Below are 17,788 nucleotides of genomic sequence, written 5' to 3'. Positions count from 1 at the left end.
TCAGCGATTGGATTAGACCTCTTAAATTCAGAACCATCAGCATGTCAGACTTCATACAGGATAACAGTATCGACGACCTTCTGATCTAAACGATATTAAGAGACTGTGGTGTTAATATTTTGAGTCCAATGACACTTCGCCTGAAATTAAACATACCACACGCACATGTGGCAGCATTTTTGTATTTTGGATTATGAATTTGTTATGTTTGTGTCTTCCAAAAATATGTTGTTTTCTCACATGCAGTCATCTGGCTCACGTCTGATTTCACCCCAGGAAGAAAAAATAAATAAATATTCTGAATGCAACTGCGGAGTAAGTGATGCCCTCAGTTCGCTCAGCAGACAGATATTTGATTTGACTTTTGACATTTCTGCGCAGGTTTCTTTGGGAAGAGTATACTCACCTGAACAGATGATGCCTACGCCACTGCTGTGAGTGCTGGAACAATTAAGTAGTTCGAAGGTGCTACAGTTCTGGAGATGTGGCTCCTGTCCATGACACTGGACCCCAAGCAACCATGAGCGACTGTCGCTCTCCCCATACTTTGAAGAGTTATGTGTTTCTAAGGCATAACCGCATCCCATCTGTCTGCAAACGACATCAGCATTGTTTCGATCCCACAGAGAGTTTTGTAATCCGCCCCAGCTTCCATTGTAGTAAACTTCAACTCGTCCGTCACAGTGGCTTCCTCCATTCACTAGTCTCAGCGCCCAATTTTCATCTGTAACACCAGAGTTTTTGAGAAAAAAAAATTAACCTGAATGGCTACTTTCCATAAATAACAAGAATAGAGAATTTGAATTTTTAATGATTAACGATCTCGTCTCCATTTGCTTTTAAATATTTCCGTCTTGGTATTCGCTTTTATCTTGTAAAAATATTGAGAGAAATGTGGAAGAACACGTGCCATTAATGTGGAACAATAGGAATATAAAGTTTTTTAAAAATCTTGCCATAAAATAACGACATGAACCATTATGTCCGATTTTGGCTCCACTGACGATACAGGAGACTCTGAATGTTGCGACGGCTGTTTTGCTGCTCTTGTGTTCATTTCTGGCAGCAGAACACCTTGCATTTAGCAAATTCCAGACTATCCACCCAAACAAAATAATAAATGAAATAACAGACACAAAGGTGGTGAGCACTGAGAAAGTTTTTTCAAGGATAGTAGCAAATTTGTGATATCCAAACATCTTGCGATACAATGGGATGGTTCTTCGATCTGTCGGTTATTTGTATTGCTGTTGACACGAAAGGCGTTTTGTTTTTAAAAAGATTTCATCCCATTTATATTTCAACATCATTTTTAAAAGTACCAACACATTCAATTTCTGTGCAGACATATGTGACCACCTAATTCTTTCCCAACGGGAGTTGAGGGCAAAAGGCTTTGTGTTTAAAAACTTGAGGGCTGTTGTCCAGTTGTGAGATATAATGCCTTGGACGTAACTTTAGGTATTAACCCGGAATTGGGGTCTCGTTTCTGTCACTGCACCATGAAAGTATGAATAAATACTGTAAAATAAAACTCATCCAGCTTCTAATGTTTTTCAGAAATGCAAATCTACTAGCTATATCTGCCGTGGTATTCGTGGAACTTCAGGCTCAAAGACGAATGGGTGAGCCAGAATTAATGGACTGTGACAACAACGTAGTTGGATGGAAATCAGGCATTGGCACAAATTTTGGCTGCATTGGTGAAACCTTCAAACACCAGAAGATTCAGTATAGGATTAACAACTGTTGAAATATTCTGGGGGCGTTCCTATTGGAAAGGAATGGAGAGATCTTGGAAGCACGAACAGAATGTGGTCCAACAGCCCAGTCGTTCTGGAAGCATCTTTGGAAAGTAAGTGTTTTGACATTAATCAGCGCTGGAGTCATAGGCAGAAATGAAAGAAAGTAATTTTATCTGAAATGGTGCTTCGGAAAAGTTCAGAAAATTGAATAAAAATGTGGATTTAATGTAAATTAACTTCTGAAAATTTAAATATCACATCTCAGAGTATCGAAATTACAAATCAAACTGGTCTCTTGATTAGTAATGTGGAGTTAGTCATCACGACATGGTAATGCAGGTCGAGTATCACAGTTCCGGAATAGCATCTGGTGGAGTTGGAACTGAATTAACAATCCAGTGTGGAAATCTAGTCTCTGTCATGGCGGCACTCAAATTATAATCAATTCTCCTAAAATCTCATCTGTTTCCTACATAAGATTAAAGAATCCATAAACTGAAGCAATCTCTGAAATGAGCCAGTTCACCAATCAATATCAAGGCATTTACAAATGGTCGATAAATCACGATCACAGTGTTGATATCCCATTAAAGGTTAAATAAAACAATTCAGAAGTTTGAATACAGGCAACAACTATGCAGAACACTATTCGGCGACAGAACTTTTGCAATGGAGGACCTACCAGAGCATATGACCTCAGCGACCTTCTCATGTGAACACATGAAATTTTCTTCATGCGAAACTGGACAGTCCCACAATCTTTTCTCATCTCCACGACACCTGTAGTTTTCCTTCCACACTGGTCCGCCTCCCTTCCCAGACCGAAATCCTCTGTTGATTGACCTGACAGCCCCGCATTGAAGATGCTCACACACCACACTTGCGTCTTGTAATGCAAAAAAATCACCGCACAGTGTTCCCCACTGATTTTCATGCAGCACTTGAACTCGCCCAGAGCACCTGTTCTCCCCATCAACCAGTCGGGGTCCATGGTTTCCTATTTTGGAACAAAGACAAATTGCAACCCTGGCACCGAAAGGATCCTCCGAAAATTAAGTTTATTATGTTTTATGTCGGTTCCTGCAGAATGTAAGTAATGAGGATGCAAAAGTGCATTTGCAGCATTCCATGCTTAGGTCGCATTTGTGTTGCTTTTGTTCTCAAACGCTCGAGTAGGTAGACTGACTTAGGGAGTGATGTAACGAGTGCGCAGTTAACAATATCGAGATGATAAAATGGCTGCTCTCTCATTGGGGAGAGACGACTGATTTTGATTTTTCGTGATGGCCCTCATGTGTCAGGAGAGAGGCCAACTAAGAAAATGAGAACGATCCTGGCAAACTCAGAATGTGACAGAAATCAAAGAACACTGCTGTTTCAGCTATTTTTGTTCCAACCCAGATGTTCAACCAACAAAGCTAACTGATTTCCATCTGGAATCCTGCAGTACAGGACCACAAGAAATGCAAATGTTGTCAATATTTACTTTATGGGGAAGATTTGTGTAAACATGGACGAAAGTGAAGTTCGTGCGCTTGAGGTTAATGTTGTAAAGTTATATTACATCTGGGTGACTAAATCCTTCTCTGTACATTGAATGCTGCATGTAGAATGCAATTGCCCAACTGTCAATATTTGTTGAACAGTCGAACCACTGTCACCCTGTCTCAAAATTTGAGCTATGTCGTCGTAAATTTATGTCCCCTTCTGCTCCGTGTGTTTTTTTCTTTACAATTTAATCGCTGGCATGTATTGGGAAAAGGTTAATTAATTCAATTGTGCAAAATCATCAGAAAATCGGAAAAGGGGATGAATTAAAATTTATCTGCCACTGTAAGAAAATTGATTCTATGCTGTAGGTTCTTTACTTTTGGAGAGCGAGGCATGGAATTTCCCGCGTCTGCACTGAAATGCAGGCTAACGTTTCAAAATTAGCTCATGACATCAGGTATATATTTTTTTAAACCATTAATTATGGCAGCTATCAACATGAGTCGGTAATGCAAAGGAAAGCAGGACGGATGGATAAGTGGTACATAGAACGAAAAGTAAAGAAATGGTATCCTGGAAAATGACGTGCAACATGCATTTAGAGGTTTTCACTTTTTCACTATTCACATTTTGAACGAGAATACATAAACAAACGGGTTAGCCCTTCGAGCTCAGATGTGTAACGTTGTCAGAAACCTTGGCAGAGTAATCAGAGATGCAATTTTAAGCTGATATAATGGCAGTGCGAAAGGGGAGCTCATGGCCGAGTGGTATTATGAATGGACTCTTAATCCAGATACCCATTCATCATTCTGGGCAGCATGATTCGAATCCTGCAAATAATAGACATTGAATTCAAAATTAAAAAACAACAAAATTCTGAATCTAATGGTAAACGTGAATGCTCTGCATGATGACAAGGACAAACTCATCTAGTTCGATAGTGTACTTTAGGAAAGGAAACTGCCATCCCTATCTGGCCTGTTACGCCCTCTGAAAAATTGCAGACCCCCAGCAATGTGGCTGCCTCTTTACTGCTCTTTGGCAAATTCGTGATGGGCAATAAATGCTTGTCAAGCCAGCGATGCCCCCATTCCATGAATGAACACCAATTCACAAAAAAATGTCATGGTCCTGCTGGAGACACTAATAGGCGATGCTGAAATAGATAAATGAGTCACTTCCTGTTTTCAGCAAGTGTGTTGGACAGGCCATTGTTCATCTTGAAGTAGTAGAGCGGGAGCAGATGGAGGTCGAAGAGAATGTCCATTTATTTTACAAGGTGGTTAAGAAAACAAAATAAAAACCCTATTCCGGTTTGTTTGTCGCCAGAATTGTATGGGGCACAAATAATATGATTTGAGGCAAGAGTTGAAGTATTAGATGGAAAGAATGCGAATCAGACAACTGATAATACAAACACTAATATGAAATGCGCAGTGATTTTAAGGCAAACAAACTCAAACGAATGTGAATGGTCAGGGGATCAAATGGATTGCCTATGGATGCCCTGCAATGTGCAGAAAACGATGGTAGAAAGAACGATCGCGATGGTACGTGTCAGATGATGCGTTATTGTGAACTGGAACCTTTAGCTGAAGAATTTCTTGGAAAGAGAGTTGTGGACAGTTATTTCAAACAGTTTGCCAGCGTTGTTCAGAAATATTGTCAAGGCAGGGATGCTAAAGGCCTCTATTGGCTTTTCACAAATTTAAGTGACCAATATTAACTTCAATGACAGAAGGAGATTTTTAGAGTGCAGATAAACGACACAAACTCGTTCTGTCAGCGAACACAAATCAAATCTCGTTATTTATTGAGTCGTGCATGTGATAGCTCTGGGGGGAACCTCTGTGAATGTCATGTCATTTTAAATGAAATCAGAATGAACACCTGCGTTAAATATGATTATCAATGATCGACTTTTAGACAATCTAGCCAATAAAATATGTCGATTGCACCGAGTTTATAACTTGAGGAAATGTCTTTTCTGACACAAGATTAAACATTTTGAATTGTCCGAACTTCCAATAATTGCAAGTATATTTTACCAAATTACATTTAGTGCATGGTAACATTGGAATCTAAAAGGATTTGTTTAAAATTCACACTGTTTAAAGCAATGTCAGGAATCCCAGCGCTATCACCATCACAAACATTAAAACAAAATCTGTTTTTCTTTTCCATTAAGTGTGTACTCACCAGAACATATTAGGCTGACATTGTTGTGTCCACTGCAATCCTGGTGAGTGTTTGAAAACCGAGAGCACATCCCCAGCTGAGTCTCATTGCCCGCACACTTAAAAACCTCATTTGCCATGAGCAGAGTACTGTCTCCAGAATGAGCAAAACTTGAAACAGACACGGCCACTCCACAATGAAGCTGTGTACAGACCACGTTGGCGTTTTTCAAATCCCAGTCAAGACCACACACTGTTTTCCAGGTTTCACCAAACTGGACCTCCAATCGACCGAAACATTGGGAATTTTCAGGTACCAATCTTGGAGCTCTGTGTTCTGAACAAAAAAGGTGGTGAACCTCTTCATATTACAACAAGAATAACTCACATTGCTCACTGATGAACATTCTTTTAATTAATGGCAGATTGTCGCGTGCTAAGCCTTCTATCAATCAGTGTGTGCTTGGTGCCCTGTCGACAGTATCGACTTTCCGTCGTCGGAATCTCAACTGATCCAACAGAACATGGCTTTCAGACTACAGGTAAACGACACAACGTCTTTCTGCCAGCCAACACAGTGCCAAATCTCGCGATGTATTGGCTTCAATATGCGAACTTTCCAACGATGCAGCTCTCTCAATGCGATATTAAGTCAAATCAGAATGAAGACTTGCCCACCCACCCCTCCTCGGTGTGTAACATTTAAGGGGTATTCACCACTTCCATTATCTTTATTCGTTCAACAGATCATATTGTGATACCAAATACATCAACGATTTTCTTATTATCATATTCATAATTATTGAACATTTTTCGTTCTCTTGTCATATCCCTTTCTGGTTTCAGACTGAACCGGGTGGTGACACAATTACACAGAAACAGTCGTCAATTTTTACCTGAACAGATGACACCAGCATCATATTCGTGTGAAAGGCTGTAGTGACCCCATCCCACTGACTGGCAATCTTGCAGAGCATGCTCGTCCCCGCTGCACTCAACACCCCAAGTCACAAAGGGACCGGAACCTTTTCCAAAGTAAGCGTTGCCCAGGACAGAGACCATGTTCCCACACTCCAGCTCCCGACAAATAACATGAGCATCCTTCTCCTTCAAATCATCAAAATCCACAGTCCCCCATGTCCTCTTGTAGTGAATCTCCACTCGGCCAGCACATGGACTGCCCCCATTCTCAAGTCTGAGTCTCACCGTCTCTGAAAAATACAGAAATTGTAAGCAAGGTTAGATTATTTGGACTACTTGTGTAAATTTGTAGTTATGGGCACAGAATAGGTGTGTTTGTGAGTGGGATGCTCCACGGAGGGTTGGCACAGAATCGTTAGACTGAATGGCACGCTTCCACCTGGTCGGGATTCTATGAACAGTGATCGATTTCCAACTTGGGATGGTCAGTAGCTTGGAGGTTATTTTGCGGGTGGTGGCTTTGCTGTTTCACTGCTGCCCTTGTCCTTCGAAATGTAAGTGGACGTCAGTTTGGAAGTTGTCATCCAGGAGAATTTCTGTTTTGTGTCATGTGAATGTCACTCGCTGGTGCTCCAGAGCAAGTGGATGTCTCTGAATGCAGTGCCAAATGGGTGGGCTGCTTTGTCCTGAATGTTGTTTGAAACTCGTGAATATTGTTCAGGCTGCGCCCAAACAAGCAAGTGCTCAGAAATTATTTTAAATACAGGAACGCCAAGAGGGGCGAGACCATCACGGGCTGCTGTTCATGTTGCTCAGCGCTGAGTGGCGAAAAGACACAGAGGCCCCGCCTGATGACACCAGAAAAGGAAACTGTACTTTCGTCTATCACAGACAGAAGTATTGAGGGGCGCATGATGAAGTGAGCACGATGTCATTGCTCACTCGTGAGTGAACGAATTTCACTACTGTTCCCACAGTAGCTCTGTATATCCAACTATTTCTTCACAGTCTCTCCGTTCATTGTCTCTCGGTCTGAGGACAGCAAAGTGGATGGATGATTAATCCTGACATGACAGGGAATTTGGAATTAGAGACATTCAAAAGCCATGCATCCCTCTTCTGTTCTGCACAATCAGCCGGTCACTACATTCACATTAAAGTATGGACATTACCAACAGAAGCTGGTGTTTGAACAGATACATCAGCAAATAGGGATTCCACTCCATATGAAAGTTAAATGCACTTACCTGTACTGTCGGCTTGAGAGTAGACGCGTCTGCCTGAAAGATAGGGGAACGATAAATAAACCGTTAGCGATCATAATAACAGGTTGTGTTAAATTAAACAGATACTTTGGGGAGAATTTTTATTACTTCGCGAAATAATTGGGAACCGGAAATGTGAAGTCACCATTACATGTGATGCTCATAGTCCAGGAAATGCAATTTCTGAGGAGATCAGATATGGTCATTCCTTGACTGAAATTTTAAAAATTGTTTGTACACCGACGGGCAGAGAGGCAACACACTGTTTTTGGAATGTTGTTGAGAGTTTTAGGAGCCATTGGTTGGCAGTGAGAATGCCACTCAAAGCTGCTAACTGTTCTGCTTGGTGCTGCACTGTTGACCAAATGAACATTGCTAGGATCACTGCGCAGAACATTTCAATTCCCAGCGGTCAAAGCAACCAGCCCCCATTAAACGCCTGAAGTAGATTAATATTTTTACTTGATCAACAACACTGAAATAAACAATAACAATGTTATTTAGTCAATAATTAACTCGTGATAGTATATGCTGAAAGTCACAGCAGCTGACAAAAAAATGAGTTGAACATTGCTTGCGGTCATGCTTCTCCCATCAGTTTCCTCACAGGAGATTTTTTTTAAAAATGTTTAAAAGAACAGCAGTGGATTATGAAGTCAGTTATCCATGGCTTCAGTACGAGGTGAATCTAGGAGTGGCCTATGCATCTTGAAAATTTACGTTTGATACAATCCTCTTAATGTTCAGCATATTATTTCTTTAACGTAAGGAATGGAGCTATTAATCATCACATTGTATATTGTTGAATGTGAGAGCATTGTTATCAGATAAGACACACCAACCCCTTTAAGGCTTTTCAGGCCTGAAAAAAAATGCATGGCCGATGCTTGAAAAAAATAATGTACAATAAATCCAAATTCTAGGTTCTTCTCTTTCTCTGTCAAATCCTTTGAGCTCTCTCCGCATCTTCCTCTCAATTTCCACTGTGAAATGAGAGGGCCATTTCGGGAATAGCCATTCATTTGAAAGATTAATCTCTGTCAGATATTTAATCATTTTCAGAATTCGAAGTAAACGCTGTTGCTCTCTCAAAGGATCGCAACCTAAATATTATTCTGACCAACCTCCGCATCTATGTCTGTTCCCAGTCAGTTCTTCTTCTAATTGAACCTGGGAGATTTCAAATTAAAACACACCCCAGTTTCATGGGGCCTTGGTGAGACCATTCCCTGAATGCTGCGTGTAGTTTTGGTCTCTTTTCTAAGAAAGTATGTTCTTAATCTCAACAGAGTGCAACAAATGTTTTCAAGGCTGTTTCTTGGGATGGTGGGTCTGACCCATGAATAGAGATTGACGAGGTTGGGATTGTTTCCACTGCAGTCAAGATGAATGCTGGGGAATCTCACACAGACTTATAAAACTGCAACAAGTGTGAAGAGGGCAGATGCTGGAGGATGTATCAGATGGAGGGTATGTCCACAACCATGTGTCACAGTATAGGAATTCGGAGTGGACAATCTGGGAAAGAGATCAGTTAACTTTTCTTCAAACGAAGAGTGGTGAGCCTGTGGAATTCATTCCTGCAGGAATGAGTTAATGTCAAAATAATGCATGTATTCAAGAGTCGATTAGATATCGCATTTGGGGCAAAAAGAATCAGATGTGATTGGGACAAAGCAGGATTAGACTTTTGAGTTGCACAGTCGTTTATGATGGTGAAAAATGGCCTCCTCCATCTATTGGCTTCTATGTCGTTATGTTAAAGTGATTTGATTATTTCTTTGTCACGTCACAAATATTATCTCATCCATCAATACAAAACTTCACACAAAAATAGAGCAAAATAACTGAGACTACAAGTAAAAGGCAAAATAATGTGCAGGTTGGATATCTGGAATTGAAACAAATACAGTTAACTGTTTTTCTCTTCATTGATGTTTACCAAACTGGTGTGATTCTTCCACATTCTCAGTATTTATTTTTTGAGCAATACCGTACAAAAACTATACAAAAGTATTGGAATGAATTCCCGTTCTTCATCAATCAAACTGTTCGTAAAATTTAAAATAAAATTATAATGTATTCAAATTTCTCAACTGTGAAACAGACCTTCAAACAAAGTGCACGAAGTTCCTGCATGCGCTTTTACAACTAAAATTCACATGAAATGATGTAAATTTTGCCTTCTGCATATAAAATGCAGTCAATGTAAGTATCACTGTAGTAGCAGATGCAGTGTAAATTGTTCGATCAAACACTGCGCTTCAATAATACCTGAACACACTAGGAACTCTAACCCAGACGTTTCATTCCTGAAATAGGGACTTCATCACTCAGGTTTTCCTCATGGAAATAATGCGCAGAATTAGGATTCAAGACTTCATGATTTAATACACACAGAATTATCACGGATAAATGCAAAAAGGATCTACTCGAGGCCCATTCCCCTGAGCTGGAGCAATTTAACTGCTGTGGATAGGTGTTAATTAAAGCAATTACAGACAGGTTTTAAATAGAGAGAAACAGAATGAGATTGAAGACTTCATATCGCACTGCATAATTCTTGACGTTTGGGAAATAGCAGTGAATTTTTAAAGAGATCATCAAACCAAATTTAACACAAAATGAATATATACACTCACAAGAACACGATTGACACACTGTAACATTGCATTGAGAAAACAAAATCGAACTGGGACATCATTCTTTTGCGAGAAGTGGAGAATAAGTGGTGGATTTTCTGTAAAACGCAACTTGTGACTCCCAAAGATTGGTTACTGTCAGCTTTGCACAATTCAGGTCTATGAAAACATGTTTGACACTTAGATCAGTGCGTTGACGAGAAACATGCTTTTCGAAGCTCGACGGCAAGTGGCACAAAGGAATTGTATTCAAATACACTGCTGACATGAACTTAATAACTTAAAGCATTCACTGCCTAAGTTCACTCGCTAGAAGTAGTACGATCCGAGTGAACTGCAGCACCTCAGCTAAACTCCTTCACACTACCTAACAAAACTGCTCTCAACGCAATGACTAAATGTGCACTGAGAATGGAATCAGCACCAACAGGCCCACATCCCAATTGGAATGACAACGTTGTTCCTCGACCGGTACTTGAACAATATTCTATACTTCTGTAACCTGAGCAGAATGCAATGGTTCATGAATACAGATTACCACCGCGAGACTTGGATTTTCAGGAACATTGCTAGACAAGACATTCCCATATTTTGGAACAAAAATAGAAAAATATTCAATGGATTAATGTTTCAATATTCATTGATGCCACAACTGATTTATTACTAAGAATAAATTAAGCAAATGAATCAGACTGGATATCTCAGTGATATATATATATTTCAAGGTCATGTTTGATCAAACGTATGGCATGAACCATTATCTATCGCAAAATATTAGTTTCGCATCAACATGATTACACAAATACTGAACGCAGAACAAGCGTCTTCAGTTGAGATTCCTGTGAACTATATCCCGCCTTGATGAAGTGGCCAATGCTATAAGGACAAAATCAGAATGAATTGTCAGCATGTGACTTGAATTTCAACCGATTCGAGACACAGTATTGACTTGTGTTTTACAGAAAGTGAATTCACTGCTGCCCTAAAATCCGGTACACCTGAATATAAGAGAAAATCCTTCCGGCCGTTTAAATTTACTGAGCAATGTTGAGAGTTGCTTTCTTATTTGCTTGCGTTAATTGATTAATCTAGCAAATGTAAAGTAATGAAAACAATGCAAAGTCAGTCAACTGCCTTGAAGACCCATATGAATCACTTCAAAACCTAAGTTTAGCATAATTTTCAACATAAAATAGAAAAGTCTTGAAAATGCATTTAAATTGTCAAAGCGGTAACATTGTCAGCAAAATGATATTATTGTTATCTTGTCTCAATTTGCAGCAGTCTTGTCCCTGACTCAAAAACTCAATAGCTTTCTCACCGATTTCCAGCGGTAAAGCTGAATGAAAAGCTCAGTCCTGTTGAGAGTTTGCACACATATCTGAGGAGTGTGCAGGGGGTTCACGATTTGGTAGTGGTAGAGACTGTCACATATGTCATTCTGGAATATGGTATTGCAAAGAAAGTGTAGTGAAAGGTGTCGTTTGCACGTTGTGGCTTGGTTACAAGCAGCAACGTGACACAGGATTCTGTGCTATCCAGTCTGTTCGCCAACAGCACTGATGGACAAAAACATCATCTACATTTGGAGGACCACCAACTCGTTCGAAGGCGCTCTTTGGTCTATCTGAAAACTCTTGGTCTTCCAGAGCAGGAGGTTTACCTCAAACTCGCGTTTCAGACTGGTATAGTTCAAAGTCAATGTATTCATGCTGAGGGTCACAGTAAAGTTTAGACTGGCTACCATCAAGATTCAAGAGAGACTTACCACTGTCTGACTTTTCTCTGCTAAGTGTTAAATTGTACAATCCGATGACTCTAATATATGTCAAAAATTGAACAGGGAAGAGTTGGCATTGCGTTGTCGCTGGACAGTGTCAAGCTCCAATTATTGTTTGTTGCTACATGCACTAGTCTAGAGAGCAGAACTGTTTCAGTCACTGTGTATGCTGTGTCTCATCATGTTTTGAATTAAGTATATTCTTCACCAAAAGAAATAAAATCTTTCAGAAAAGCCGCTAACTCGATTATTGCATTGGACCTTCAGCAACAACCGTTCAAGCTCTGACAGAAGACGTTATGGATACTGCTCTGGGCAGTGATCATCAAAAGAAGAAATTCAGAACGAAAAAGAAAATAGCTAAGGAAAGAACAGGCGAAGTACTGCGGATGCTGGAAATCAGAAAGAAAATAATTGGAATTCTTGAAAAACTCAGTTCGTCTGGCAGCATCTGTGGATGGCAGAGCAGAATTTTCTTTTGGGGTCCAATGACCCTTCAGATTTTCAAAGTAGAGCAGCTTACTGTGTTCTTGTCATGGTGATGATTTATACACTTTTCCTCAGGAAAAAAAGAATGTCTGTCACGTTTCCAAAAGTGCAGACCTGCTTCAACAACAGAATATATTAAATTGGTGTAACAGCCCTTTGTTTCACCGAGGACATGAACGGCGCGTTGTAAATACATCATTATCCAAACTGAGTTTTTGCAATTTTAACGGTTGAAATATTGATCCGAAATTAGTGTCACATAAAATTTCTAAAAATTAAACAAAAGCAAATTTCTGTATTAATCTCTTCCAAATTTGACAAATACTTTAGATGGATATTTTTCCACAAGTTTCCCCACGGCACAAACGATGTTCAAACAGTGACAGTCTAAGTTTCCAACCGATGCAAATTGTCTGAGTACAGTTTCAGCGCTGTGAGCTGTACATATAGATGAGCAAAGTGAAAGGAATGAGGAGCTAAAGGCTGGGAGTTCTGAAGTCCCAAAAACTGTTGTTTAAATGCTCAGAGCAAAAAAAATAGGCACGGTAATTTTCATGCCACTCATGTCAATATTTTCTCTGGCATGGTCTGATCATTATAGCATTCTCATTTGTATCTCAGTAATACTTCTCCTGTTAATAGTTAATGGAACGTATTCAATAGACCATAACTCACAGTTTAATAGCTGCAGTAGAAGCAAGTTCCAGAGAGTTACAAACATTGCCGAACTGCTGGATTAATGTGAAATCTGACTGAAAATTAGCTGTATGAAGTTTCACAGATACTGAGCAACAGTGAACGCATCAAATGGCTCCTCGATTTGTGTAAGAATTAGTTGCTTGAACAGAGATTGTACAGAGACCTGTGCTTCTCTCCATCAGCCAATAGATTTTGATGTGAGCACACTGTGAATTAAACTCTCGTCTTCTCCCCCAATGAGAAGTGATATGACCATTAATGGATACAATGAAACTGAGTTCCAAGCACCAGCTCATCTTCCGAGATCAATGACGTTTCGGATGCTGATATGGAACAAGTTCCCACTCCGGAATCCGTATCATAGAATCACACAACCACAGGAGGCGGTTGGTGTTCGATTGCTCAAAAACACTGTGCAATTCAGTAATGCACAGAGCAACTGAGCGAAAGAATAATCTTCTCAATTTACACTCTGTATTTTGCTCTCTTGAGTATTCAAAATGGATTCCAAGATCTTCAGAGCAATTCTCTATCCTTTCTTTGTGGACCAATTCACCCCCTTCCTCTTTTATGTGTTTTTGTACTGTAGGCATCGGCCTCAGCAGAGAAGACACATTTTCATCTCTTCACACCAATCAATAGCAGGCATTCTGCTTCTTACTACTCTCCTACATCATAACTAACAGTCCCTTCGGCTTTAGTTCTTTTCATACTCACAATGTATTAAACTGGCTTCTCTTGTCGTTCTTTTCACAGTTTAAACACTATCACTGTTCCAAATATTAATTTAGGATTCACAAAATCAACTATCTTTTTCTCTCGACAGATGCTGCCTGAATTACTGACATTTTCTTTTGAATTTCGTCTTTCTATCTTTCTGAAAATGTTAAATCTTCAACTAATTTTCCAATTTACTTTAAATTGATCACTAAAAACCTGACATTATACTTAGTTTATTGTTTCAAAACCTCCCCCAACCCCTGGGTGATCTGATTCCCCTCAAAATCCCTTTCTCTATTTGACCAGTCATGGCCATTTCATCGAATTTCCACACCAACTGACGGTTGAAATCATGCCGCCATTACTTTGCATGCATCTTGCATATAAATGAAATCAGAAGATGATCAGTTCCTCGAGCCTAATAATTTGCATGTATCAGCACTGTAGTTTGAACAAAGAGTTTCAGACAATGCTTTGGTGTGTGCTAGTCGAAAGATTACAGATTCTGCGAATATCCAGGAGACTGAGTGTGGAAAATGTGACACAACTGTTTTTAAAGTTGAGGATGAAACTATCGGTGGGAGAGAGTTCATGGAAATCAACGCGATATCAGGCAAACATTCGCGTCAACTGCAAGTAAAGTGATAACAGGCAACTTGAAAGGTTTCAACAGTGATCAGAAAGTGAGAGCATGTATTTATTGGAGGGAAGTCATTTTGGAGAACGCCGCAGTTTTTGAGGTAATATTGATTATATTAAATTTGGAAGAAATAAAACTATTCCACATCGTGTTAATAGAGGTTGCAATGTTTTCCATGAAATCTGACGTGTTAGGATGATGTTAAAAATTATACCCGGAAAATGCAGGGACTTTATTGATCAATATTGAGAAGTAGTTCACTGACAAAAACAAAACATGTATTTTCAGTTGAAAGCGGTGACTATTTGGCTGCAAAAGAAACCAGCTGTCGGGCCCCAGCGATATGTAATGTACATTAAAGATATTGAACAAGGGAAGAAATGTTGTATTGCCAGGTTTTCTGATATGAATCATGCAAAGAGGCTCTAAGGCCTTCCAGACAGATTGAGTTGACGAGCAAATATCCGGAAAATGCAGTTTATTTATGATTAGTGTGACATTATCAACATTGGAGGGAAAAAAATAGAATTGAAAACTTTTGTATTATTTAGATATTTAAAGATTGGGAAGTAGAAAGGATCAAAGTAATGCCAGCGACCTTGTCCACCAATAATTGAAACCAATGCAGCATGTATGAGATAAAAAAGTCAAGAGTGAGTTGGCCTCGATTGGACAAAAGCTTCAGTGCAAGAGGAAATTAATTTAGTGCAGTGCTTTTACATGACAGAAGGGATGAGTTAAGTATTGCTTTTGGAAGAATCAGAGAGGATCCGATTGAAATATATTTGATTATGATAGGCCTGGCCATATAGCTGCAGATTTCATCTCAAACCTGGCTTAGGGTGTCCACAAAAGAGGGGGTTATCACGAGGTCGGTAATTTTTAGCCAGGGGAAACGAAAGTGTACTTAGCTCAGGGAAAAGTCAATCAGTGGAATTCTCGATCACCTGCGACTGCCTTTGAAAACATTGATGGCCGCGTCAGATGAAGGGAAAATGTAAAGGTCCAGAGTACCATTAGGCTGCTCTATTATTGCAGAACCAGACACACACACACACACACACACACACACACACACACACACACACACACACACACACACACACACACACACAGGTGCACGCGCGCACACACACAAACAAACACACACACACACACACACACACACACACACACACACACACACACACACACACACACACACACACACACACACACACACACACAGAGAGAGAGAGAGAGAGAGAGAGAGAGAGAGAGAGAGTTGGATAGATGGATAGACAGCCAGGTGGACAGGTAGGCAGTTAGATAGATAGATGAATAGACAAAAAGACAGAGAGAGAGAGGTGGGGAGAGAGAAAGAGAGAGGGGGGTAGAGAGAGATTTAACACACTTTACTGGAGTTTTGGTTTGTGGAAGAGACTAATATCAACAAGTATTTAAGAACACATGTCGACAGATGCGCCATGGTTTCATGCATCCTCAATCGGCACAGATCCTTCTTTCCATCATTGATGTTCGTCCTAACAAACGCCCAACAGCATTAAACACATTTACCAGCGTGATATCCATTGTCTACTGTTGTCAAGTTCGTTTTCGGAGACCCTCACCGACTTGCTGCAATAACAAGACAATGACCTGTTGAGAAAAACACAAATCCTTTTATTACCAAGCGAGTACAAGCTGTGGGGAATCACTGTACTTATCCCGGCACAGAGCGCAGAGTCTTGCAAGTAATTGTCCCCGAGCAGCGGACAGTCCCCGCTTTTTATACTTTCCAGAAGACGTGATACAGAAAACAATTTCACAATTTACAAAAGGCATGATTCATGAAACAATTACTACAGCAGACAACGACAAGATACCGAACAAGTATTGCATCAAGAACATAAAAGACCAGGATATAGTATCGGTTAATCGTGAAGGAGCTGCTAATGGCCAGAGGCGATTTCCAGTTGTTGTTCGGGAAGAGTCTGATTTCAAGTTGCCAGTGTGTCTGGCTAGAACAAACTCAGTGCCCTGGCCCCGCTGTCAGCGACAGATGTTACATGCTTTGGAGGTTTCACTCCTTTACAAATTTTCCCCACCTAACCCTATTTGAAGCAGTTTGATTCTAATTTTATTTCAGTCAGGAAGCTTCAGACAGTGTCTGCATACCGATGAGTGAGAAGATAAGGAGTCACATAAGCTTTAACCTGAACTCCTAGCTGGGCAGGAAGCTTCAGTGCAGTGTCTGCAAACCTCTGTGTAGGTAGATAAGCGTTTACTTCTATAAATTAAAGTCTCTGGACAGGAATCAAATGCAGATAAAAGACTTTAATTTCTAGAAGCACAGAAATCAATGGGATGTTATCACATTAACATCTCACTGTTCCCTGTCATTTTAATTCCATAACCAGATGCTTCTGAAATGTTGTGCGAGTGACTGCTTCCCACCGGACCGTACAATATATTTCCAGAAACCTCTGGGTCAACGCTAAATTTCCTCACAACTCCTTTAAACCACTTGTTTCTCATGTTAAATATGTGCAGGCAAGTTGCCCAGACACCCCGTCAATGTGGCTTGTAATTCTGCTCTACTTAATGAGTTCGCCTCTCAGCCTCCTTGCTTAGGAGAAGTGAACCCTTCCTACCCAGTCTCAGGTCACGTCTGACACTTTTCTTTGATGGAAAATGGCACTATACCTCGCCTGCACCCTCTCCAAAGCTATCACGTATCTCTGATGCTACGCCTCCTGGAACTGTGTGTTGTCTGTTTCCAAAACAATGTTTTAGAAAGTAACAAATCTCACTTTTTCCTACTTTCTCTAATCACCTGCAATGAAGGTAAACTTCCCGTGTGCCTTCACTAATTTGCCTGCTTGTGCTGACATCTGAAGTACCTGTTTCCCCAGCACTCCCAAGAGAACTACCATTGGTTGCATGTACTCTTCCATTTTTAGGCCGCCAAAAATGCACTACCATTCACTTCCCAAGGCTAAATTCCATCTGCAATTGCTCTGCCTGATCTTCCAACTGATCACCAGCAGAATATTGACTAAGGCTATTCTCTTCACAATCAAAAGCATCACTGATCTTCACATCATCTGAAAACGTCATAGTTATACCTTCCGCAATCATATCCAAATGGTCATCACATTCAAGCAACAAGGATTCAAGCGCCGATGTCTACGTCACACCTCTCGTCAACAGCTACAAACCATTCAGTCAATATTC

General features: G+C 40.2%; 1 protein-coding gene across 1 annotated transcript in view; it reads right to left on the bottom strand.

The window, feature by feature from the left end:
• LOC132206808 (deleted in malignant brain tumors 1 protein-like) overlaps positions 1-587 on the bottom strand; it is a 33,954-nt gene extending 33,367 nt beyond the window's left edge. Inside the window, exon 1 of the mRNA XM_059641855.1 lies at positions 407-587. Within this exon, the coding sequence (XP_059497838.1) occupies positions 407-587 (181 nt within the window). The remainder of the gene's footprint in view (positions 1-406) is intronic.
• Between the last annotated feature and the right edge of the window lie 17,201 nt (positions 588-17,788).

The sequence above is a fragment of the Stegostoma tigrinum genome, chromosome 43 (assembly GCF_030684315.1).
Source record: "Stegostoma tigrinum isolate sSteTig4 chromosome 43, sSteTig4.hap1, whole genome shotgun sequence".
Lineage (NCBI taxonomy): Eukaryota > Metazoa > Chordata > Chondrichthyes > Orectolobiformes > Stegostomatidae > Stegostoma > Stegostoma tigrinum.
Note: the sequence above shows the minus strand (reverse complement) of the source record. Positions and strands in the feature narration are given on the sequence as shown.